The sequence below is a fragment of the Lynx canadensis genome, chromosome B3 (genome assembly GCF_007474595.2).
Source record: "Lynx canadensis isolate LIC74 chromosome B3, mLynCan4.pri.v2, whole genome shotgun sequence".
NCBI lineage: Eukaryota > Metazoa > Chordata > Mammalia > Carnivora > Felidae > Lynx > Lynx canadensis.
Genome location: NC_044308.2, coordinates 5,161,114 through 5,184,938, shown reverse-complemented (window position 1 = coordinate 5,184,938; position 23,825 = coordinate 5,161,114). Strand labels below are relative to the sequence as shown.

Below are 23,825 nucleotides of genomic sequence, written 5' to 3'. Positions count from 1 at the left end.
CCCATGAACCCCACCGCCCCAAAACTTCATCATCCCCACAGGCCCCGCAAATGCAACGTCTCCAAACCACCCATTCTTTCCACAGCTCTGCTCCTCTGTCTGTGACTCTGTTTCAGGCAAGACGCTGCCCTGTGCCAGAAGCCTGTGTATCACCTGATCTCTCTCCCCGTTCCCCGTGTCTCACATCCAGTGGCGACCAGACCACGTCAGTTCTGCCCCGTCAACCCTGCCGGTCCTCCGCCTTCCCCACGGCCACAGCAGAGGCCAGCTACTCCTAAGACCTGCCCTCCAGAGGAGCGCACATGCCGAGAGCATTCAATGGGCACAAGTGGTTTTATTATTTCCGTCTGGAGAGGGAGCCCCGGGCAGGAGCGGGACTGCACAGCCCAGCGAACTACATGCATGCCCGCAGCATGGACGCCAGTGGCTCGGTCCAGGGCTGCGAGGAGCCATCCGGCAGTGTGGGCTGGACTGGGGAGGAGGTACGATCTTGCCTGTCGAGGCCGCCGGCTTGAGAAGCAGGGCCGGCCTCACCGATGCCGCTTTCGGATGCTCTGCAGCTCCTGGTAGATGGCGCTGAAGCTGGGCCGCTGCCCGGGCTCGTAGGCCCAGCACTGCTCCATGAGCCTGAACACAGCGTCGGGGCACAGCTCGGGGCAGGGCAGGCGGCCACCTGTGGGGACAGGCACAGCACACGGGGTGCGAGGAACAGGCGTGAGGACCCCAGCAGCCCCCGGGGACACACCTCGAGCAATGGGAGTGGCCTAAGACGCACGGTTCTCGAGGCACCTGGGAGGCTCAGTTGGCTCGGATCATGATCTCACGATTCGTGAGTTCGAGCCCCGCATGGGGCTCACTGCTGTGAGCGCAGAACCCAGTTCTGATCCTCTGTCCCCCCCTCTCGCTGTCCCTCCCCCACTCATGCTCTCTCTCTCAAAAATAAATTAAAAAACATAAAAAAAAAAAAGATGCACTGTTCTTGAGTTTCCACTCTTCAAAGGTTCCAAGGACAGAGGGTCTAACCTCAGTCCCACTGTGTGCCAGTTGTGTGACCTCTGCAAGCCAGTTTTCTTTTTTTTTTCTTTTTACTTACTTATTCATTTATTTTTTAAGTTTTATTCATTCATTTTGAGAGACAGACCGTGCGAGTGGGGAAGGGGGAGAGAGAGAGGGAGACAGTATCCCCAGCAGGCTCCGCACTGTCAGTGCAGAGCCAACGCGGGGCTGGAACCCAGGAAACCATGACATCATGACCTGGGCCGAAACTGAGAGGTGCTTAACTGACTGAGCCACCCAGGCGCCCCCGCAAGCCCGTTTTTTTTTTGTCTGTAAGAGGGACACATTAAGCCCTCCCGCCCATGTTACGAAGAGTGAATTAGACAGTGCTGGTCCCGCACACACGTGGCAGCCACAGGGTGATTCTGGCTCTGCCCCAGTGGGTGGCCCGGGGACCTGGAGGAACCCAGCCTCGGCCCGGCCCGGAGAAGAGGGCGTGGCTCCGGAGCCGCCACCCCGCAGGGACGTCTTACCCTTTTCCACAAACTCGCGGGTCTGCTGATTGCTGAGGTTGGGGTAGGGGGAGGCGCCCAGGCTGAAGGTCTCCCACAGCAAGATGCCGAAGCTCCACACGTCGCTCTCAGAGGAGTAGCGGCCTGTGGGGAGGCGAGGCGTGGGTGGGCCGGCCACGTCTGCTCGCCAGGGCGAGGCCCCCTCCAGCCTGGCGCCCTGCCCCCGGCCGGAGGCCCAGATACCGTAGTTAAGAGCCTCGGGTGCCGTCCACTTCACCGGAACTTGTCTGAGGCCCCCCGAGGCCGCGTAGATCCCATCGGCTTCCTCCCGGGACATCCCGAAGTCACTGATCTTCAGGACGTTCTTCTCCGTCACCAGGCAGTTCCGAGCAGCGAGGTCCCTGGGCGAGGCAGGGCAGGGCCACTGAGCCGGGGGCCCCGGCGGCACCTGCCCCCGTGCCCGGCCCCGCTCTGGGCACAGCCGTGAACCAAGCTGCTCCTCGCCCCGCGGCTGCTGCTCAGGGGCCTGCCGTGAGGGGAGCGGCAGGGTGACAGCGCGGCCTGCGCCAGGCGGGGGGGGGGGGGGGGGCGCCCCTCACCCACCGGTGGATGCAGCACTTGCTCTCCAGGTACTCCATGCCCGCGGCCGCGTCGCCCACCATCTGCAGCAGCGTCTTCATCCGCAGGCGGGCTCCCTCCGTCCTCAGGAAGGTCAGGAAGTCGCCCCCTGGCGGTGGGCAGGGGAAGCCTGGGTGAGCCTCGGGCAGCCCCCCTCCTTGCGCCTCCACCCCGGCTTCCCCGGCTCACCCTGCACGAGCTCCATGACGATGTAGATGGGCTGCTTCTGGGTGCAGACGCCGATGAGACGCACGATGTTGGGGTGGCTGTACTGCTTCAGGATCCTGGGGGGCACTGCCGCTTAGGAGCCCGCCTCGGGGGCTGGCACGTTCACTTCCCCGACCGCGGGAGCCCCCGAGCCCCAGGGAGACTGAGGGAGGGCGGGAGAGGGCAGCGGAATTGGAGAGCTTGGCCGCTGAGGCCAGCAGACCTGGAGATGTGACCTCGGGTGGTCACGGACACTGTGTGTGTGTGTGGGGGGGGGGGGGGGGTCCCATCTGCATGGGGGCGTGAGGATTAAACACTCCCATCGAAGTCCAAGTTTACCCCGTGCCATGCCCAGACGAACCCACTGCGTGCGGAATTATGGGATCGTTCTTTTACCACCTACTTTGCTTCCTGAAGAAACTTGGCCTTGATGTCAGGTGGGAGTGTCTCGCGACAAGATTTCACGGCCACCAGAGTGTTGTCGGCCCTCAGGCGTCCACTGAACACTTCGCCAAAGTTCCCCTGAAAGGGTCTCGAGTTCCTATCAGTCTTCCCTGGACCATCAGTCTTCCTCTTCCTCACTCCCGGGGACCTGTCCTCACCTCGTCCCCACCCACCCTGCACTCGCTGTCCCCATGCTCAAGACCGCTCAGTCGTGCTCTCTAGGAGTTGTCCGCCTGGGTGGGGAACCCAGATGGCACACAGGGGACAGGCAGAGAAGGTTACCTCTGACTCGCCACATTCACCTAGCAGTGACCCAGAAAACCCAAAAATCACTTCCCGCTTGGGTTGAAAAAACATTCTAAGTTTTAAGAAAGTGACTTTTTTCCTTAGCGTGTATTTTACAGCCCACGTAAACAAAGTATGTTTCCCCATGCACATAAGAGCGAGCTGAAGAGACAAGGGCCTGGGGGTGGTGGGAGGAGTTGAGGGTTGGAGGGTTCTGGTGGAAGGACCCCCACCCCCACCCCCCAGGGAAGTTTCCAGGGTAGGTACTTTTCCCTCTGTTTCCTGTGGGATGGTGTGTGGCGATGGCCAGGTGGAGAATCAGGGGTCCAAGCTGGCACTCAGACTGAGGCAGGAAGACAGAAAGGTTCTCTGAGGCCAGGGTTTAGGGCTGACCTGGCCCGAGGTCCGGGAGAAAGCGATGCTAGAGGAGGGAGACACCAGACAACAGGAAGCTGGTAGAACACTCAACTCACCCGCCCGATCTGCTCACCCAACACCAGGTCCTCGTGGTTTAGCACCCACTTGTCCTGGGGGAGGGAGGAGTTGGGGGGGGGCCGAAGTCAGTGAGGGGAATGCATGCTGGGCCCTGCAAGGGACCGGACATCATCCCCCACCAACACAATGTCTTTCGTTTCTTGGTGCCTCAGTTTGTTGGTCTGAAAAATGGGGGCTGGGTGGTATTAGGATCACACTCAGATGACTCGGGAGATGAGGCGGGTGCCCTAGGGGAACGTCAGCTGTGTGTGTCCCCCATGGAACGGAAGGGGCCTTGAGATTCCAAGCCTAGAGGGCGGCTGGCCCCCTGGCGAGTGCGGAATCACTTGGCACCGTGTCTGCAGACAGGACCCCGGGAGCCCTTCGTGCTCTGACGCTGGTGGCACGGGCTCACCTTGGGCACAGCCCTGTTGAGGACAATACCGCTCTTCTTGGTGAGGGGCTGCTGGGAGCGCAGCAGGTGGTCGACGAGCAAGGGGATGCTCGCAAAGCCGTCTCCTTCCAGTCGGTAGAGGTTCTGCGGGGGGGGGGGGGGGGGCGGGCAGCAAGGTCAACAGCCCCCACTGCTGAGGGGGCCTGAGCCCTGGGAGAGGAGGGACGGGAGGCAGGGCCGCCAGAAAAGGTGCCCTCTGATGCCGCGCCACAGGCCCGCAGCCCCTCCTTAGAGGATTTATATGTCTGGCTTCTCGCAGGGACTGGGTGCGGTCGGCGGGGGGGGGGGGGGGGGGGGGGGGAGGGCGGCGGAGAGGGGTAGTGAGGCAGGGAAGGCTGGAGTCCAGGCCCCACTCACGTCAGCGGACTGGATGATGAAGTGGCGGGGCTGGCCGTCCCATAGCACCGACAGCACATATTCCTGCTTGCCCTGGCTCTCGCGCACCAGAAAGTCCCCAGAGTGCGTCAACAGCTCAGCCACCTCTGCCCGTGGGAGGGCCCCGTGGTACCACAGCTGCTCGTGCAGGGGCTTCTGCACCTCTGGTACGAGCTGCAGGGGTGGAGGGAGCTGGCAGAGGCAGGGGAGGAACGAGGAAGGGTCACTCAGCCAGATTGTCAGGGGAGGCCGCCAGGACAGACAGGGGTCAGCCGGGGGTTGGGGGGGTCTCTCTCTCGTATATGCCCCTCATCCTCATGAACCACCTGTTGGCATTAGAGCCCCCGAAGCAAGCAAATGACTTTGGAGGCAGAGCCGGGAGGGGACGCCCACGCTGGCTCATCTCAAAGCAGGCTTCTGCCTTTTCCTCCAGGCCCCAGCTGCTCAACTTGTCCCAGTGCAGGGAGAGCCGGGGGGGGGGGGGGGGGGGGGGGGACAAGGCTGAAGCACACAGGGGGGTGGAGAAGGAGGTGCAGGCCGGCAAGACCTGGGGACGTATGCAGCCCAGATTCTCGGGGAAGACAGGGACTCCCCGATAAAAGCAGCCTCCTCTTGGGGCGCCTGGGTGGCTCAGTCGGTTGAGCGTCCGACTTTAGTTCAGGTCATGATCTCGCCGTTTGTGGGTTCAAGCCCCGCGGCCGGCTCGGCCGGCTCTGTGCTGACGGCTCCGAGCCTGGAGCTGCTTCCGATTCTGTGTCTCCCTCTCTCTCTGTCCCTCTCCCCCTCACGCCCTCTTTCTCTCAAAAACAAATAACGTTAAAAAAAAAAAAAAAAAAAAAAGCAGCCTCCTCTGGGCAGAGCCTCCTCTCTAGGGCAACCCAGCGACTAACCCCAAACACCCTGGTGGAAGGGGCTTAGGGAGTACATGCCTGAGACCCCTGGCCCGGCCCGGGCCGCCCCGTGGAGAGGGGCAGAGGCTCCACTCACCGAGAACTTGGGGCGGAAGATTCCTGAGATGTGGCTCTTAAGGATCTCCAAGGTGGGTGTCCTTCCCCCTTCTCGCTCCTGCTCCTGGGGCCAGGGACAGACGTCAGCGGGTGGCCGGGCTTGGGGAGGGGGAGGGCAAACATGAGGAGCGCGCCCCGGGCGGGCAGGCGTGGCTGGCGGCGGCGGATGGCGGCGGGCGGCTCACCGAGGACGACGTGGAGTGGCGGTCATCCTGCAGGAGCAGGACGGGCGGGGGCTCGCCAGGGCCCAGCTGCTCCAGCTTGGCCTGCAGCAGCTCCCGCTGGGCCTGCAGCTTGGCCTGGCTGCACAACGCCACCTGCAGCGCCTGCAGCGCCTCTTGCAACACCTGCTTCTTGGCCAGCAGCTGCACCCTGTGGGCGGGGCCAGGTGGGAGGCGGGAGAGAGGGGGCGGGGCTCAGCCTCTAGCCCAAGGACACGGGGGTGGGGGTGGAGGCGGGGCGGGGAGGCTGCGTGGGCGAACCCACTCACCGCTCCCGGGGGTGGGTGTTCTGCTCCTCGTTCTGGAGCTCGCGCTGCAGCTGAGCGACCGCCTCCTGCCGGCTGAGCACCGTCTGGGTGGCCACGGTCAGCTCATCCGTCACCGAGGTCAGCCTGTGCCCGGAGGAAGGGCCGTGTGAGAGCCGTGCCCCGTGCCCCACGGAGGCATCCCCGCAGAGCCCAGCAAGGCTGGCTGCGGCTCCGCGGAGACGGCGTCCGCCCCTGGCCACCCCGGCCAGCCCGGCCCGGTGCCGGGCCACCACGCACGTGTGCTGCACGCTCTCCACGGTCAGCTCGTTCAGCTGCAGCTCCCCGGGCTCCAGCGGTTCTCCCTCCTCGAGAAGTGACTCATCAAAGGTGACGCAGGGTGGGACGTCAGGCGTGGACCTTCAGGGGGACAGTGCCCCGTCAGTGAACGGGCCAGCGGCCCTGGTGCCCGGCGGAAGGAAGGAGGGGCTTACCCATACTGTCGCAGGAAGCCTTGGTACTCGGCCTCGGGCTGGATGCGGGCGACAGCTGCAGCCATCTCCAGGTGAATGGCCACCACCTCGTCCTGCACCAGGCTGCTGATCTCCAGGTACTCCTGCAGGATTTCCTTCCTGTCCCCAAACAGGAGCGCTGGTCAGTGCGGCCTCAGGCTGGGTGAGGCCGGAAAGCTCACCTGCCACACTGGGTTTAGAGTAGTCAGCCCTGGGGTTGACCCCTCCCTCCATCATTTACCAGCCAAATGACCACACACAAATTACTCAACGTCTCTCTTATCTTCGCCTCCCGATGTGGACACTGGGGACGCTGGGCGTTGTGACCCAACGAGAGCGCGTGTGCACAGAGGGCGGTACACCGAAGCGCTCAGTGAACGCGAGCACAATCACGTCTGTCCTGGGCAGCCAGCCCAACAGCTGCGGCTCTGGGGCTCCGGTACACGCACAGGCCGTTGACGTGCCGCTGACCCGACATCTCCGTGTCTAGTTCCGGGACCTCCCCAGGGCTCTAGCCGCACGCAGCCATCCACCCGCTCGAACGTCTCGTTGGACATCTCTTAGACACCCAAACTCCGTGAGTTGAAACACGATCTCCTATTCTTATCTCCTGAACCCGTTTCTCCCCTCCCTGTCCACGTAAGGTGGCGGAAACTCCATCTTCCAAGAGTCATCCTGCAGTCACCCTCGACTCACACCTCACTTCCAGTCCACCTTCAGGGTGCACCCGGGAACTTAGGGCTTCTCCCTTCCATCACTACTGCCCTGGCCCAGCGGCCACAGTCCGTGGTCTGCATGACCACAGCAGCCTCCGTCTCATCGCCCTGGCCCTGTTCAGGCGCCCCAAAGCCTATCCTTAAGACAGCAGAGCCAAAGTGCTCAAAACGGCCTGCTGGACCCCGTGTCACCCAGTAGCCCCCCAACCCCTGGACCCATCTGGGCTGGCGTCCGGCTCTGCCCTCCCCTCACTCTGCCTAGGATGCGCTGGCTTCCTTGCTGTTCCTGGATTCCAGGAACTCCCCCACCTCAGGGCCTATGCACCTGCTCTTCCCTCTTTCTGGAATGGTCTTTCTCCAAACATCCCCCTGGTTCACTCCAGTACCGGAGGCTTTTCCAAAGCACTCTATTGAAAGCTGTCCGTCCTCCCAGCCCCCCAAACTCCTCTCCTTGTTTTGTTTTTCTCCACAGCACTTATTGCCTCCACACACCATCCATTGTAGTGACTTTCTTTTCTCTCTCCAGTAACACGAATGATCCCAGAGGACAGACGTTTTTGGTCTCCGTTGGTCTCTGCTGTACCCCAGAGCCCAGAGCAGGGCTCCATAAATTTAACCAAACCTTGCAATAAGGGATCCTGGAATAACGGCATCCGGATACGAGCTGACGGGCTCCAAACCTCAGCCCAGGGCCCACTCTCCCGTGGTGACGCGGCCACTGTCACCGGACGCGTTTCTGGACCCTGCCTCCGGGCCTGGCGGCAGGGCTTTCGGGCCGTGAAGGGGGCGGGCGGGCTGGGGTGTGGGCTTACAGGATGCATGCCATCTCCTGGTGCAGGTCCTGTAGCGACTGCAGCAGGCCGGGGAGCATGAGCTGGTGGTGGTGGTGGTGGTGCAGCTGCGCGGCCCGCACGCCCAGCACGTAGCGGTTGTGGTGAGCAAAGAGCTTCCACAGGCTGCGCACATACTTGTCCTTGGCCTTGTCGCGGTCTTTGTCTGCCGGGTGAGGAGAGGGGTCGTGGGTGACGGCCCAGAGGCCTGGGGACGCCCCACTCCCTGGGCACCTGTGGATAGGTCAGGGCTGGCTCGGGGATCCCTCTCTTCGGGGAAGGGAAGCCGCGCACCTTTGCTGGCCTCCTGGTACTTGCGCCGGGCCTGGGCGCTGTCCCGTGCCAGGGCTCGGTACTGGCTCTTCAGCTTCTCGATGTCCTGGTTGTGGGTCTGGGGAGAGAGGAGAGGCCAGTGTGGGGTGGCAGGTCCCCAGGGCACAGGAGATTCCTGCTGGAGGTGAAGCCCCGCACGGGCCCTGCAGTCTAGGCAGGAAGCACATCCAAGTCCTTCCTCTGGGAGGGGCCGGGAAGCTTCTGGAGCCCAGCCTCTGCCGCTGACATTAGGATGAGAGCACCTGGGTTAAGGACAGGCCCCTGGGGGAGGCAGAGAGGTGGGCCTGGCAGATTCCACCTGTCCCTCCTTGACCTAGAGGGGTGTCTGGGGGCAGGCAGGACCCGGCTGTGGGCACGTGTGGCCTGAGGAGTCACGGCACAGAACTCCACCCTCAGAAGGGCCCTGTGCTGGGTCTGATGCTCTGTTGATGCTATCTCGAAATTCTTACTAATTTTTCCACAAGAAGCCCCGCGTTTCATTTTCATTTTGCACCGAGTCCAATAAATCACGTTCCTGGTGGCAGGAACAACGGATGGCCAAGACCAAAGTTCTTATCCCCAGCTCCCCTGTGTACGCACTGGGATCCTCTGGGTAAGTTCTATCCCTTTCCTCTAAACCTTAGTTTCCCCGCCTGTAACAGCTTAAGGTCAAGACCAGATGAACCTTTTTCTTTAAGCAGTCTCTGTTGAAATCACTCAGCTCTGCCACTAGAGCCCTGTAACAGCCATAGGTAATGTGAAAACAAACAATCGGGCACGGCTGTGTTCCAGTAAAAGTACCTACACAAATGGGCCGACCGCTGAATTCAGTGTGCTTCTGGGGAGACGGTAGGTGGACACTGGCCACCAGGGGCCGCTGTGGGTCCACGGTAAGGCTGGGTTTGGCGCAGGTGGAAGGGGTGTGGCACCGCAGTGCTGACCAGCACGCTGAATCAGGAGGCTGAAGCACCCACACAAACAGCCGCAATCACACAGCCTCCAGACCAGGAGCTGCGCAGGGTTCAAATGCTGACAGGCCGACTCTGCGGCCCTGGTCTTTAACCGCTGTGTCAGGGGGCCACCCTGCTCCCTGTGGTGTCTCTGGTGCCTTGGGAGGAGCCCACCTAGGCCAAGGGCAGACAGATCAGCCCTGATTCCCCTTGCTGTCTCTCAGACCCCAGAGCCAGCCGGCGCAGGGCAAGAGGTGGGTCACAGATCCCGTGTGCCTGGGAGGTGGTGGCTGGATGGCCCACCCTTACTCCCGGCCCTTTGCTCGGGCATGTGGTCAGGTAACAGAAAATGCACAGAGAGGCCTTGCTGCAGGCCAGCCCAAATGCAGGGAGGAGGGACGGAAGCTGGGGTAGGCCTGTGGTCAGGGACTTCCACTTCCCCAGTGAATCCAGGGCGTCCTGTGTGCAAAACCGGCCCTTGTGGCCTCAAACTCTGGGCGGTGCACACTCAGGGCCACGCACGCACCTTGGTGAGCTCCTGCTGGAGCTGCTGCCACTGCTCGCTGTAGGTCTTGCGCAGCTGCTGCCGCTCCCGGATCAGCAGGCCCAGCTTACTCAGGGGCCCCGAGTTCAGATCCTCCGCGTGCTGCCTCAGCAGCCGGCTCAGGCCCTCCGTCTGGCTGGTGATCTCGGCCCAGGACTAGGACACGGGATGGGCGAGACAGGGAGCAAGGGGACAATGGCTCCCAAGCCTGGGCCTGCCCGATTCTCCAACCCTCCCCAGTGGGCTCGGGGAAAGGAAGGGGGCGGGCAGACATAAGGGACACCCGTGGGGATTTCTCCGTCGAAGGCAGGAAGGGGGTGAGGAGAACTAGGGTCCCACGGAACCCCACCTGGCTGATGGGGCTATAGGGGCCCGGGCCCCGGCCTCCGCCGTCCTGCAGCGACATGTGGTGCAGCAGCCCTGCATATTCCCTGTCGCTCTTGACCCGCTGGGCCATCCACTTTCTCATGCCCTCCAGCAACCGCAGCTCAGCCTCCTGCATCTGCTGTACTGCCCCATGGCCTTGGGGGCTGCACAGCTCGGAAGAGAAGCCCATAGTGCCGTCCTGGGGACAGAGAGAGGAGAGGGCCCACCACGGGGTAAGGCAGCCGCTGGAGATGGAGGGGTGGGGCGGAGGGGCTGGGGGCTGCTGGGGGAAGAGAAGCTGCAGACACACAGGAGGTGGGGTGCTCTCCGGCTGAAATGCAGCCATAGGTACAAAATGGCAACTTGGCCTGAGACCGGCCCTCATTGCTTCCTGTGTCTCGGGCCAAGGCCTGGCGCCAGGGGTCCCCTCCCTCCCCAGGCCCTTCTACCCAGCGCCCTTCCCAGGGGCTCGGTGAGCTGGGGGAGGGGGGCATCAGGGGTGGGGGTGGAGGAGCTTCAGGCAGCCCCGGTCTGAGCCCTGCCGGTACCCCTGCCCCTCCGCCAGGTCCCACCCGGTCCGGCGTCCCCCGTCCCCGAACCCCTGGCTGGGCCCTGCCCCACCACCCCACCGCGCGCCCGGGCGGGCACCCGCCCAACACCCCCCCCCCCCCCCGCCCCCGGAGCCTCAGGGCAGAAGTTACCGCGCGGGCAGCTGCTCCGGGGCTGCCGAGGACGCCTCAGGGGGACGACTCCGGGCCCGGGCGACCCTGGCCAGTTCCTGATTCGGCTTCCTCCTGCCGCGGTTTCAGTCGGCCGGCCGGGGCGGGCCCGCGAGGGGAAGGGGCGGGCGGGAGGGCCGGCGCCCCCGACGCCTGCCGGCCCCCCTGCCCAGCGCGCCACTGCGGCCGCGGAAACGGAAGGGAGGAGGGGGCCGGGGAAGAATGGCCGCGGAGAGCCGCCTGCCGGCGCCCTCGGGGCCTGGGCAGCGCCCGGGAGCCCGGGGAAGCGGCCGGTGCGCGGTGGGGGCCTGGCGCGCGGCCAGGGCGGCCCAGAGGGGAAGGGGGAGGCCTGGGCCGGGCCTCCCCACCCCATCGGATTCCCCAAGGAGAGTTCAGGCGCCAGCCTCCATTTGAATAAAATTTCCAAGTAAATATCCCCGAGGAGAGGCCTCCTTTTCGGCGCACAGGTCCTGGTGAAACCACTCCCCTAGCCCAGAGAGGGGGGCAGGGGTCTTGTCCCGAGGGGAGCCTGGCGTTGGGGGGGGGGGGGGAGGTTGCCAGGGGTTGCTCCGTTGGAGCTGGAGAGTGGACAGGTATGGAGCTTCCTGAGCCCGACAGGGCCAGCAGAAGCAATCTATCTGGGTTCAGTCAGGCCCCACCGGAGACCTCCGCCCTACGGCTAAGTGAGAACCTGAGCAAGGGGGCCACACGGGAATTAACTCTCCTCCCTGCTGGAGACCAGGCCCCCAGGGGCTGGAAGGGCTGGCTTGTCCTCCTCTTAGGGCTCACTCCCCCCATGCCCTGGGGCTGGTCTCCAGCTGCTGCCTCCTTCCACAGTCCACTGCTGCCCAAAAGGGGCCCTAGAGCTAGGAGGCCCGTGGGACGTCTAACTGGCCCCACTCTCTGTCCCCATCCCAGATGCAGTCAGTCTCAGGATCCCAGGAAGAACATCACCACGCTGGAGACCGGGCCTGGTTTGCATAGTCTGCACGTTTAATCACTTTAAAACCTCTAACATTATCTCGTGTCCATTAAATAGAACCAACAACGCTGGGCCTGTTTAAATTACAAGAAAAAAAAAAAAATCACTGGGCACCAACCCAGTATCTTACAAAATTAGCCAGGCTGGCCACAAGGGTGGGGGGATGAGAGACGAGGGGACACCCCTGGGCAGGTGGGTGGGTGCCAGGAAAGGCTGGGGGAGAGAAAGAAAAGGGGGCTCCCAGATGGGAGGGGACTGATTGTCCTAATGGGAGGGGTGCAAAAGGCACGTCAGAAGAGGGGGACTTAAGGGGGCAGAACAGGTCAGTGCTTTCTCCACAAGGGCACAGTGTTGGAGGGGGCTCAGTGCCACCGCCTGCCCACCCCTGGCACTTGGAGAACCAGTGACCCATGAGCCCTTGGCACAATGAGCCCCACCTGAAACACGGATGACAGCCTGCTCCTCCCACCATGACCCCCTTTCCTAGGGCCCACCTGGCTTGTCCACCTGCCTCTTCAGAACTTGGGGGCTTGACTACTCCTCACTCCTCAGCAACATGCTGCAGCCCCCCACACCTTGGGGCCAGGGTAGCCGGGGGAACAGCAGAGTGGACAGTGGGTGTGGGAAGGTGGGTGGTCCAGCTGCTACCCCCGTTAAAAATACAAAAAAAAAAAAAAAAAAAATCAGCATCTAAAGTGAAATAATCACAAAGTGAAAATATATCCTCAAACAGCCCCTGAGATCCCCACAGGGGAAAGCAGCATTGGGTGGGAGGCGGGAGAGGCCGGCTGGGCCACCGGCCCCCCACCACCACCCACCCAGGGGCTCCGGGACTGTGAGTGCCAACAGCCCAGGCAGCCCCCCGGGCTCAGAAAACAGGGACTTGGGCCCTGGCGGGAGGGGAGGGGGCCCCGAGAAGGTAGGGTGGTCAGGATGCTGGCTCGGGGGCCTGGTCGGGCCAGCCACGCTCGGTGGGCAGCCAGATGTGGTGGAGGTGGGCACAGGGACACAACCTCTCGTGCACGCATGCTCGCCCTGGAAGCACCTGCCTTCCTTGGTCCCTTCCTTTGATCACCGCTTCCTCAAGAGGCTCACCAGACGTGGGGGACAGGGTCGGGGATACAAAAGCCCTTGGAGAGGTGGCCTCCTCCTTCAAATACCCCCTAGGCCAGCCTCCCTGCTGCCTGGATGGGGACCATTATTGCTTTAGAGGAACAGGGAAGGGATGAGAGCTGCAGCCCGGGTCAGGAAGCCCGAACAGGCTGACCCGCTTCGCTCCGCAGGGACTCCGACTGGGGCCTGGACCTTGGAAAGCTGCCCTAAACGTTCCACTCCTTCCTCCACACGGAAGAGGTGCTGGAGGTGGGGTGAGGCCCTCCCCTGCCTCCCAGCTGGTCCTGGGGCCCCACCTCAGGCAGCCAGGTGGCCCGAAGGTAGGGCGGGAAGCAGTCTCTGCCCCTCCTGCCTCCCAGCTGGGGTCCAAACCCAGTCCCACGATAAAAAAATACTTTGGTGAATTAAAAAGTGCCCAAGGAGGGGATGGGCTTGAAGGGGCAGGCAGTGGGCGCTCGTCAAAGGGCGCTCTGGTCTTTGATAAAGGCGGTCCTCTCGCCCCGGCCCTCGTCCTCTTCCGAGTCCGACGGGCCCTCTTCCTGCCAGGCTTCGGGGGGCAGCCCCTTGTAGGAGATGAGGCCACGGTCCATGGTGTACACCTTCACCCCCCGGAAGCTGAAGCCCGAGCGCAGCTGCAGGACCAGGAAGACGGTGATGAAGACCAGCACGATGAAGGCGCAGCTGAGGCCGGCCACCACCTCGGGCAGGTGTGAGGGCAGCAGCTCTGCCCTGGCCCGGGGCTCGGCCTCCACCTCTGGGGGTGGCCGGGGTGGCTGCTGCTCTGGTGACTCGCGGCTGCTCTGGCTCTGCCGGGAGCAGGTCTGCTCCACGGGGTCCAGGGAGGCGTGGCTGGGGCAGCTGAGGCAGTCCGTGGGGGCCAGCCCCTGGCAGGTGGCACACGAGGCGTGGCAGGGGGCGCAGACGCTGGCCCGGATGATCTCCACGTCGTTCTCGGTGCTATAGTGTGTATCGAGGACTTGGGGGGTGAAGCCTGGCGGGCAGTGCTGGACACAGCTCTTCTGGTGCAGGGAGAAGCCTTCCTCACACACTGCCGGCAGGGGGCGGAAGGGGGGCGTCAGCTAAGCAGACACGGCTGCCCCGAGCAGTCACCGTGGGCCCCCGGGAGCGTCCAGCCCTGGAACCATACTCATGCCCGGGTATCTCCAAACCCCCTTTCCTCCTAGCGCTGGGCTTCAGGACAGGTACCCTCTGCCCCCCCCCCCCAGCCCCAGGCCCCCAAACCCCGACGGCATCCACTACTGACCCACACAGGCCTGGCTGGACGTGAGGGTCTTGCAGCCGCTGCTTTCGGGAGGCGCGTGCAGCCCCTCGGGGGCCGTGCCGTATAGCACGAGGGTGAACTTGGTCAGTGTCCCTAGTCCAGGGTTGGCGGGGAGGCAAGAGTTAGGGGGCACCAGCACGGCACCTGGAATCCCAGAGCCCACCAGCTCTCCTCCTCGTCCCCCTCCCCTGAGCCCTCCGATATCCCCAATACCGTAGTTGTTGGCTTCGCTAGTGTTTTCAATCTCCAGGACCCACTCGCCGGAGGGGTCCTCATCCCAGGAGTGGGTTGTCATGAAGGCCCAGTCATTAAACCCATCTGCGGAGTAGTCGTGTGGCCTGGGGGAGAAGGGTGCCCACGGCTGTCTCAGAGGCCCCGGGGAGACCCAGCCAGGGGGCCCCAAACTCACCACACATGGCCCGTACACGACACGCGGACCCCACGGGGCTGGAAATGCCTGTAGGGGCCGTAGGGGCTGTTTCTCAGTGGGCCAGATGCCCTCCACCAGAAGATTCTGGAAACGTGCAAGGGTGCTTGCTACACGTGGGAAGGCACACTCCCGGCATGGAGTGGGTAGAAGCCAGGGATTCCTGCAATGTGGGGACAGCCCCATAGGACAAAACCGGGCCTCCTAAAATGCCAACAGCGCCCCCACTGAGAACGGGGTGGCCACTAAGACTGTGTGACAAGTCAGGAAGGGTGTGAATGCGTGAAGGAAGGCATGTGAGTGTGAGAGAAAGGACAAGCTGGGCAGGGGAGGGAGCAAGCACCTGGCAGCCAGCAGGGTGGAGCGGGTGCCCATGGGGCTGACCAGGTGGATGGCCAGGTCACCGCGGCGATTGTAGGACAGGGTGAGGCGGGCCTGTGCGTGCTCCAGCCGCGTGATATGGCTAGGCTCCCCCAGGCAGGCGGTCACCATCTTCCGCACCTCCAGCCGCTTCCCGATGTCCCTGTGCAGAGAGCAGGGAGGGTCTGCACCCCCTGTGACGCCTGGGCCCCACCCACCCCTCCCAGCCAGGATCCAACCCTCACTTGGGTTCAGTGAGGATGTCGATGATGCACTTCCTCTGGGGGGCCACGGTCGTCCAGTTCTGGGCCAGGGTCACCATGGCACCTGCGTCCAGCAGCCCGTAGCCGTACGAATGGCTCACTGCGGGGCAGGGAAGGTGGGGTCAGCCGGGAGGCGGCGCTCCCCCGACCTTCCCCCAGTCTGGAGCACTGGGCCACCCTGTCCTCACCTTTCCGGCCCACGCCGTTGGTGGCCCAATCGTTAGCATTGAGGTGGGCTGGCTTCGAGGTCTGTACCACCAGGTGCTGCATGTCCCGCCAGGTGAGGTTCTTACTGCAAAGGCGGGAGGGACAGGCCAGGGCTCAGCCTCTTCAGAGAGAAGTTGCAGACCAAGGGCTGCCCTGCAGGGGGCGCCGGTGGGGACAGGGTTGCTCCTCGGCCCGACCCACTTACTTGGCTTCCAGGGTGAGGGCGATGATGCCAGCTGCCAAGGGGGCAGAGGCCGAGGTGCCCGTGTGAGACTCCGTGCACTTTTGCCGCAAGTCCGTGGTCACCTACCAGGAGGACAATGTGATGGGTGGAGGGACTAAGAGGGGCCATCTGCCTGCCCTCCCTCTGCCCACAGGCCCTGGGAACTAACACACGGTCCCAGCTGCTGCCTTGCTAACTTGCTGTGAACAGGCCAATGCCCGGCCCTTTCTGGGCCTCGGTTTCCCAAGGAACAAGGGGTGGAGCTCGAGGTTGGGGACCAGTAAGAGCAACGTATACCTTTGGGGAGAGGCTACACTTCTCAGGGGCTTCAGACAGCCCCATGGCCCAGTCTCAGAGAGCCCGCCAGCTCCCGTTCCGTGATACCCCCGCCACGATCACCCGGCCGCACACAGGTTCTGGAAAGTGGGCCCCGGGGCAGAGCAGGCAAGCATTTTCCCAGGGTCCCCACCCAGGGCGAGACTCACGATCTGCTTCTCGTTCTGGTTGCCGCTGCTGTAGGTGGTGGCCAGCGTGGACGAGCAGGCCTCGCTGTACCAGGGCACGTTGCCGAGCTGCGTGGCGCTGCTGATGGACAGCGTGTAGATGCTGTTGGTGTAGCCGTCACAGTTGCAGCTGTCATGCTCCCGGCCCCCGTTCCCTGAGGCCCAGACAAAGATGGAGCCCAGACCCCCGCGGCCCTGTGAACAGAGCGGGCCAGGGTCACTCGGAGACAGGACCTGGGGGAGGGAGGCCTGGTGGGAAGGTGCTGCCAGAGACTGGGGAGGCTGGGGCTTCATTCTCAAGGGCCTGTCTCTGCACACGCCCAACACCGTCCCGCAGCCTGGGAGATCCCTGGCGGGTCAGATACATATACAAGTATGTCGCCTGTGTGCAGAAAGACAGACCCAGGTTACGACTCAAAGTGCCCGGAGTGGTGATTCCAGAGGCTGGAGCGATGGGTCATCTTTACTCATTTTCCCCTTTTCTGCCCTTCTAGTCCTTCACCGTTGTAATAAATACGCCTTGTATAAGATTAAAATCGGGGGTGCCTGGGTGGCTCAGTCAGTTAACTGTCCATCTTCAGCTCAGGTCACGATCTCATGTTTCGTGGGTTTGAGCCCCGCATCGGGCTCTGTGCTGACTGCTCAGAGCCTGGATCCTGCTTCGGATTCTGTGTCTTCCCGCCCCCTCTCTCTGCCCCTCCCCTGCTCATGCGTTTTCTCCCTCTCTTTCTCAAAAATAAATGAACGTTAAAAAACACTTTTTAAAAAATGACAATTTGACACAAGAATAAACAAACAGGAACCGAAAAACACAGGAAGAAAGCTATGGAAAAGAGAGCGCCCGGCTTGCCCCCGAGAGGCTGGGCCTGGCCTCCCCACCTCACCTGGCTGACCCCCCGGAAGAAGGCCTCCTCAGCCAGGCGGGCAGGCCCATCCACGGTTTTGCCATCGTCCTCGGGGCCCCAGCTGGCACTGTAGATGTGGATGTGGTTGGGGTTCAGGCCCAGCGAACGCGCCTCCACCGCGTCCGTCACCTCGCCATCCAGCATGCGCACCCCTGGCCGCAGAGGGGGGTGGGGAGAGGGATGCTGCGTGGGTCTAGCTGCCAGGGGCACCCCCTGGAGCACCCCCAGCCCTGTACCCACAGGACGGGCAGGGGGAGGGCAGAGGCTGGTGCTGGGAAACCCCAAGCCCCTAACCCCCTGGCCTGCCTCTCTGCCTCTCCTAGACGAGACCCGGAAGGGAAAAAAACAAAAAGAGTGCACCCTGCCCTCGACCACGCACCCTGGCTTAAAACGAGCCTCTGGGTTCCCGGAGGAGTGTGGTGACCAAGGCCTGCCATGTAAGGACTCAGAGGGGGTGGAGAGGATTTAGGGAGGCCCCGGCCGAGAAACATTCATCCTGTCCCACGGCTCGGCTCTCTGAGCTGTCGAGAACCCTCTAAGGAATAGCCACGTGGCCGAAAGGATCCACAGGCGGAAGGCGACGGGCACTGGTCAGATGGGAAGTGGGTGGAGAAAGTCCCACCCGAAGGGCCCTCCCAAAGGACAGGGTGGCCAAGGCCCACACCCACCTCCAATGCGGGCGTTGTAGGCCACGCCTACGCCACAGACGCCGTTGTTGGCTACCGCGGCTACCTCGCCCGCACACCGTGTGCCGTGCCTGTCAGGGGCCAAGAGCAGGATGTTAGCGGTCGACAGAGCAGGTGAGGCCTCAGGAACGGGACGGGTCGGCCCACCCCTCTGGCCAAGAGCGCCGTCCTGCCTGTGTGCACGGTCCCCTCCCACATTCTCCACTCTGTGGCCACCTCGGCTTTGAGCAAAACAGAAACTTCAGCCTCTTCGGAGGGGGTGTCTTAACCCAGGCCCGGCCCTGCCTCCTCAGTGCCAGAGAGGAGAACTGAGGCGGAGGCCAGGGACCTGCCATTTCTTACCGGTTGTCATTCATCTGTGTGTACCGAGGCTGGGGGTCAGGGTCCTGGTCATTGACATCGAAGCTGGCCCCGGGATCCTGGAGAGGACATGGCCGTCGTCAGGAACGGTCTGACCGCACCGGCACAGCGGGACAGCCCCGAGACACCCCTCAACAGGGGTCACTGCCTCCCCCCCCACCTCCTCACATAATTGCCTGCCAAGTCTGGGTGGTTCTTCTCGATGCCATCGTCCAGGATGGAGACCACAATGCCGTGCCCCGTGTAGCCCTGAGCCCAGGCCTCCTTCACGTTCAGGTCCCGCTGGGTGACGCCAGACTGCAGGGACACCCACCCCCGTCACCCCGGCACTTAGAAGACGCGGCTGGCCGTGTGAGCTTAGGGGTACCCCGAAGAATCCCTTCACCACCCCCAAAACCTCTTTCTCCACCCGCCCCCTGCTCCCGAAACACTGCCACTGGCTGTCTGGGCTCCATGGGAGCGTAAAAAACTCTGGAAGGGCAACCTCCAGGCTCAGCAGGAAGCGCTAGGGAGACAGTGCTCCGTAGAGAGGAGGAGGAGGAAGAACGAGGGGAGGCTTCCAAGTCAGCCTTGCCCTCCCACGAGACCCTTCGGGGGCTGGACGGATGCAGTGGGGAGAGGAGGACCCAGGCCCCGAGGAGGCAATGTACCAGGTACCACTGCTGGGGAAACTTGGGGTCCGTGGGCTCCTGGTACACATCCCGTTTGGTCCTTCGCTTTGCCACCTGCTGCTCCAGCCACTGTACCTGGGAGGGAGGGAGGGAGGGAGGGAGGGAGGGATGGTGTGGGCGGAGGACTGGAGCGGCTCCAGAGAGCAGGAGGGGAAGGGTGGCAGGCAAGCAGGGCTGGGGCCGCACTCACTTGAGGCTCCCTCTGCAGCCGGCTGTGCCGCGGGCGGTGAGGCGACAGGGACCGCTTTGTCACCGCTCGATGCCAGAAGTGGTAATAGTCGCCGAAGATCTGCAACAGAGCAGGGAGACTGAGCTGGGCTTTCCATCTGTCAGTCCCCCCGGGGAGGGAGCGATGGGGGTGGACGACCGGCTGCTCACGGTGAGGCTCACGGCGGCAGGGGCTGGTAGGGCATCTTCTTGCCTGCCCAGGAACCCGGCAAGGAGGTGCAAGGGACAGAGAGGGACTCTATCTCCCTGGGATACCCCGGCTCTCCAAACAACCTATGTCGGAAGCCCAAGGGCAGGACGAGCCACCGCTCCCATCCCCCTCGCCACCCACAACACGCCTGCTACCCAGGTAAGCCCCACAGTTCCTGGTCCCGGTGCCTGAACCCCTGCCCTCACTGACCCCACCCCCGGCAGTGTCGTACGCCCAGGCCAGCGGGCAGTGAGGGCGCCTACCTGGCCCAAGTTGAGGAAGCCATGCTTTCGTGCCAGGCTGTCAGCCACGGCTGGGCCTCCGGGAATGTGCACAGCCCAGGTGTTGGTGTAGACCTTCTGGCCGCAGGCATCGGCCGCCAGCAGGACCAAGGCTCCCGCTGCTGCTACCACCCATAGCAACCAGGGCCTCAGCTCCATGGGGGGGACAGGTGGCCGGGACCCCGGAGCCCCCGTCTCCTTGGCCTGGTCACAGGGCCTCGGCTCCCGCGTGCCTGCTTGCTGCCTGTGGCCCGGGGCTGACTGGCGGGGGCATGGGGCCGAGCAGGGCAGGGCTGTGGGCAGGGGAGGAGGGCTGCCGGCCCTGAGGGGGGACAAGGGAGGAAGAGGGGAAGACCGTCAGTGCCTCCCCGGCCATGTGCTAAAGCTGCCTTCCCACCCCATGGCACAATCTAGGCTTGAAAAGGGGCCCAGGGGAGAGGGGTGAAAATCCAGTCCCCCAAGGTCGGTGAGCCAGCCAGCCAGACGGGCCCCCCATACACACACACACACACACACACACACACACACACACACGCACACACACATACACACACACCTCCTCAGCCTCTCTCCACACAAGAATATGGAAGTGGGATGAAGTGTATCAAGCTTGAGTCACTCAGAATCAGAAACAACAACTGAATAAATGTTCACCACAATCAAAGCGAAAAGGATGGGTTATGAAGCACTACGCACACATGACCCCATTTTGTTTTTAAATAACCATTTATACGCGTATATTTATATAGAACCACAAAACAAAATCTGGAAGGGCTGCATGCAAAAACGTTAACAATGATTCTCTCAAGATGGTGACGGTTACAAGTAATTGTTATTTTCTTCTTTGTATCATTGTAGATTTTCCAAATTACCTAGGTACATTGTACAAAGAAATAAAATGTTGGCTTTTCAAACTTTCTGAATGGGGGGGGGGTGTCTACCCGGCTCACCAGGGTTTCTTGGTTCAGCAAAGCAGACCCAGCCACAAAGAATTACCTGCAAAGCCCCACAGCCCCTGGGAAGAAACAGTGGGCGACCATAGGAGGGATGGGGCTTTGGGGGCTGAGCACAGGGGATCCCAGTGGCTTCACCTCCCTCCACGGACAGACTCCAGACTGGTGGCCATCAGCAAAACCGGGGAGCCAGACTCCTTTCAGGCTGTTTCCTGGGGAACGCTGGGGCCGCCCAGCCCTGCCCAGGCCTGGGCACAGAGGCCCCCCAGCAGCCCCCTCGAACTCCACGCCCACCAGCCTTGCGTAATCCGAGCCCAGGCAGCCAGGGCAAACACTGGCTGCTGAGCCAGGAGCGCCAAGGTGAGGCTGAATCAATAGTCTGCGTGTTGTTTTTCCTCCTTCAGCAAACAGACAGCGGGACCTCTCTGCCCGGGGCCACATAACTGTCCCCACATAGGGCCCCTGACTAGCCAGAAGCCAAGCCCCCGGGGTGGGGAGAAGCTGGGGGAGGCCCCAGCAGGGCTGCTGGGGGTATCCTGTCTCAGTGCCAAGCTCAGAGAGCAGAGAGCCTGCCCACAGGGTCCCGGATGCCCCCACCACTCCCAGCCCCAAAGGAGGCCACTCTTGCCAGGCGGCAAAAGGGAAGCTCCCCACGGCTCCCCCAGGCCGTGGGGAGCGGGGCAGGCTCGCTCACCACCCTCACCACCGGGAAGCCTCAGTTCTCCAGGGGCTGGCTACCCTCAGCCACAACTGGCCTCCCTGGCCGGTCCCCCTGCAGTCCCACCCTGCAGGCTGGGAGGGACTCAACACACAATTCCCAGGGTATTTTCAGTTTACACAAAAATAACCTGACAGCTGATGGCAGGGGGCACTCACAACGCAGCCCCTCCTCAACCCGGGCAGAGTCCATGGGGCTCCAGGACAGGCCTGGAAGCCACAGACCCACGATGCCTTGGACTTCCAAGTTCCAGAAAGCCGGTCTTAGCAATGGTGGGGTGGCCTAACATAGGCCCCAGCATGTGAAGGGATCCCAAGCCCCTCGTTTAACAGAGGATGGGGGGGGGGGCGGGGGGCAGAGCCAGATAGAAACAAGGCCTCTTCTCCCCCTTCTTGCCGTTGCAAGAGCTGCCTCTTGGGTCCAGATGGCAAGTGGAGCTGCCCCCGACCACAGTGCCGTGAGCCCTGCTGAAGCTCCCAAACCAAGTCCCAGCTTCCAGCACACGGTGAATGGGGCTGCAGCTGGCTGACGTTAGAGGTGATTAACCAACTATTTAATTACCCTGCAGCACCCAAAAAGAAAGCAGGCTTCAGGCACAACCAAACAATCTCCCAGGAAAGGGCCTGCCTCCCTCTGCACAGCATCCCTCGCCGCCACGGGGTGGATGGATATAGCTCCCCGTGGAGCCCCCAAGCCCCTAGACAGCCCTAGCTCAGCATCCTGGATGAGGGGAAGATCCCCCCTCCCCAAACAGCAGGCGCTGAGAACAATGAATGAATGGGCTTCTCCCCACCCCCATCCCAGACTCTGACTCACCCTATGAGTCCCAGTTCAGCTTCAACCCAGAGGCTTGCTGTATTTCTAGCCTCCCGTGATGCCCTCTCACATGGGACTCGGCTCTGGGCTGTGGCCACGGACAGAGATGGGAGTGCTCTTTCTGGCTGTGGTCTCAGGCAAAGCCCTTTCTCTGGTCCCAGGAACCTCTGACACAGCCAGCCAGTCTGAAGCATCAAACTGAGCCTACCCCCCAGGCAGGGTTGCTGGTGCTCAGGCACTGAGGCTCTGGTGTGGACAGGGGCTGTCTGGGAAACCCGATCCAGTCTCTCTTTTCCAGCAGAGACCCCAAGCCAGGGCCTGTTACAGGCAACTTGAAAGGCTCTCTTGAAATTCTGGTTTCCAGTCCCTGCTCAACGACTCATTTGCTGTGTGATCTCAAGCAAGTCACTTTCTCTCTCCGTTTCCTTGGTGGGCCTCAGTTTCCTTGGTGGTAAAAACTGCTAGATCCGAGGTTTACAAACTTTTTTTTTTTTAAAGCCATATAATCCATTTTAGAAAATCGAATTTTATGTGGAAGCTCAATATAGGAAACAGTCCAATATGGGCTGCTCTGCTCTGCTCTGAGCCGCGGCCACCTTTGGCTACCCTCCTATGCTGTTGTCCACACCTGGCCCGCAGCTGCCCAGCCCTCACTAGGCCACAGCACCTGGGTTCTCCTCACACTTCCCAAATCAAACACAGAATCCCAACACCCTCCCGCGGCCGAGGGTCTGCACCCCCAGGGGCTCGGGGACAGCGGGTACTGACCAGTGACCGCTGTCGGACCTGTATGGCAAGCGGGCGGCCCCGCAGTCCAGCCACCCCACGGGGGCAGCAGGGGCCTGGGCCAGGCCTCGGCGGGAGGGAGCCCCGGAACCTACCTGAGCCGGCCTCCCGGAGCCCGCGGAACCCGCACCTGAGTCTCCGTCGCCCAGGTGCGCGGGCGGCGCCTGGGCCGGGCCGGGAACGGTCCCCGCGGCCCCCGGCTGTTCGTTCCTCCCTCCCGGGCCGCGGAGTGGGCGAGCCGGCGGCGGCCCCCGGCGGCCGGCGGGGAGGCGGGAGCACCCGGCGCCTCTGGAATTCTCTCCCCATCCCGCCCCCAGCGGGGGCCCCCGCAGACGCTTCCTGAGGTCAGAGGGCTCGCCCCGGCCCCAAGCGGAAAAGTACCGGCACGGGCAGGGGGCCGGGGGCCGGGGGGCCGAGCCCGGGCCCGGCGCGCTCAGGTGGGCTGCGCGGCGCCCTTCCTGCTCCCCGCGGCTCCACCCTCGGGCCGGCCCCCGAGCCAGTTCCGAAAGCCGGCGGGCGGCCGGGGCCTGGTGGCCCGGTTCAGGGCGGCCCCGACCCTCCCCGGCCGGGGCCGCGGAGCCCTCTCCGCGCGCACAGCGGCCCAGGCCCTGGCCAGCTCCCTCCGGGCCCCGGCCGCCCCGGCCGCCCCGGCCGCCCCGGCGCGCCGCCTCCCCGGGCCCCGCGCCCTCCTGCTTACCCGAGGAGCCCGGGCGGGTAACTTTTCCAGGCGAGCGCCGCGGCGGCTCGGGCGCCCCTCGGCCGAGCGAGAGCCCGGCGGCGGGGGCCTGGGCTCGGCGCCGTCCCCCGCGCCCAGCAGCAGCGTCACCGCGGCGGAGGCGGGGAGGCGCGGCGGGCGCCTCGGCCCGGCCGGCGACCAGGCAGGGCTCGGCCTGGGCTCGGGCTCCGGCTCGGGCGGGGCAGCGGCCGGGCCGCGGCGGCGCGGCTTGTTTACTCCGGCGCTGTCAGCGGCTGCGCGGCCCGGGCTCCTCCTCCTCCGCCGCCGCGCCCCTCCCCCTCGCGGCGCCACCTCCGCGCTCCGGGCCGCCGCCGCCGCCGCCGCCGCGCCGCCGCCGCCTCCGCCGCC

General features: G+C 63.5%; 2 protein-coding genes across 3 annotated transcripts; both read right to left on the bottom strand.

Moving 5' to 3' along the window:
* Positions 1 to 314: 314 nt before the first annotated feature.
* On the bottom strand, positions 315 to 10,846 carry FES (FES proto-oncogene, tyrosine kinase). Of its 2 annotated transcripts, none has more exons than XM_030317334.1 (19): positions 10,770 to 10,846; positions 10,052 to 10,267; positions 9,685 to 9,858; positions 8,191 to 8,287; positions 7,879 to 8,062; positions 6,333 to 6,470; positions 6,139 to 6,258; positions 5,863 to 5,985; positions 5,558 to 5,744; positions 5,353 to 5,436; positions 4,348 to 4,557; positions 3,952 to 4,074; positions 3,536 to 3,589; positions 2,737 to 2,855; positions 2,316 to 2,410; positions 2,112 to 2,235; positions 1,752 to 1,909; positions 1,530 to 1,652; positions 315 to 673 (listed from the first exon to the last, which is right to left on the bottom strand). In XM_030317334.1, the coding sequence occupies exons 2-19, from the start codon at positions 10,256 to 10,258 to the stop codon at positions 531 to 533; spliced, it is 2,463 nt and encodes an 820-aa protein (XP_030173194.1). In that variant the 5' UTR covers positions 10,259 to 10,267; positions 10,770 to 10,846; the 3' UTR covers positions 315 to 530. The 2 variants fall into 2 exon arrangements, with proteins under 2 accessions (XP_030173194.1, XP_030173195.1); XM_030317335.1 differs by having other exon boundaries at positions 5,353 to 5,430.
* Positions 10,847 to 11,759: 913 nt separating this feature from the next.
* FURIN (furin, paired basic amino acid cleaving enzyme) lies at positions 11,760 to 23,456 on the bottom strand. Its single transcript, XM_030317336.2, has 16 exons — positions 23,439 to 23,456; positions 19,451 to 19,790; positions 18,960 to 19,058; positions 18,749 to 18,844; positions 18,267 to 18,395; positions 18,081 to 18,157; positions 17,721 to 17,809; positions 17,032 to 17,204; positions 16,130 to 16,342; positions 15,627 to 15,727; positions 15,403 to 15,506; positions 15,197 to 15,314; positions 14,935 to 15,114; positions 14,378 to 14,502; positions 14,147 to 14,257; positions 11,760 to 13,930 (listed from the first exon to the last, which is right to left on the bottom strand). The coding sequence occupies exons 2-16, from the start codon at positions 19,625 to 19,627 to the stop codon at positions 13,341 to 13,343; spliced, it is 2,382 nt and encodes a 793-aa protein (XP_030173196.1). The 5' UTR covers positions 19,628 to 19,790; positions 23,439 to 23,456; the 3' UTR covers positions 11,760 to 13,340.
* Between the last annotated feature and the right edge of the window lie 369 nt (positions 23,457 to 23,825).

Excerpts from the sequence above, each read along its gene's own strand:
- FES (XM_030317334.1), bottom strand. The coding sequence starts at position 10,258 with ATGGGCTTCTCTTCCGAGCTGTGCAGCCCCCAAGGCCATGGGGCAGTA. Across the intron at positions 5,986-6,138 it reads GTGGAGAGCGTGCAGCACAC|GCTGACCTCGGTGACGGATG; the intron begins GTGCGTGGTGGC and ends CTCCGGGCACAG. Across the intron at positions 1,653-1,751 it reads ACCCGAGGCTCTTAACTACG|GCCGCTACTCCTCTGAGAGC; the intron begins GTATCTGGGCCT and ends GCCTCCCCACAG.
- FURIN (XM_030317336.2), bottom strand. The coding sequence starts at position 19,627 with ATGGAGCTGAGGCCCTGGTTGCTATGGGTGGTAGCAGCAGCGGGAGCC. Across the intron at positions 18,158-18,266 it reads CAGACTTGGCAGGCAATTAT|GATCCCGGGGCCAGCTTCGA; the intron begins GTGAGGAGGTGG and ends TGTCCTCTCCAG. Across the intron at positions 13,931-14,146 it reads GTCCAGCCAGGCCTGTGTGG|TGTGTGAGGAAGGCTTCTCC; the intron begins GTCAGTAGTGGA and ends CCCTGCCGGCAG.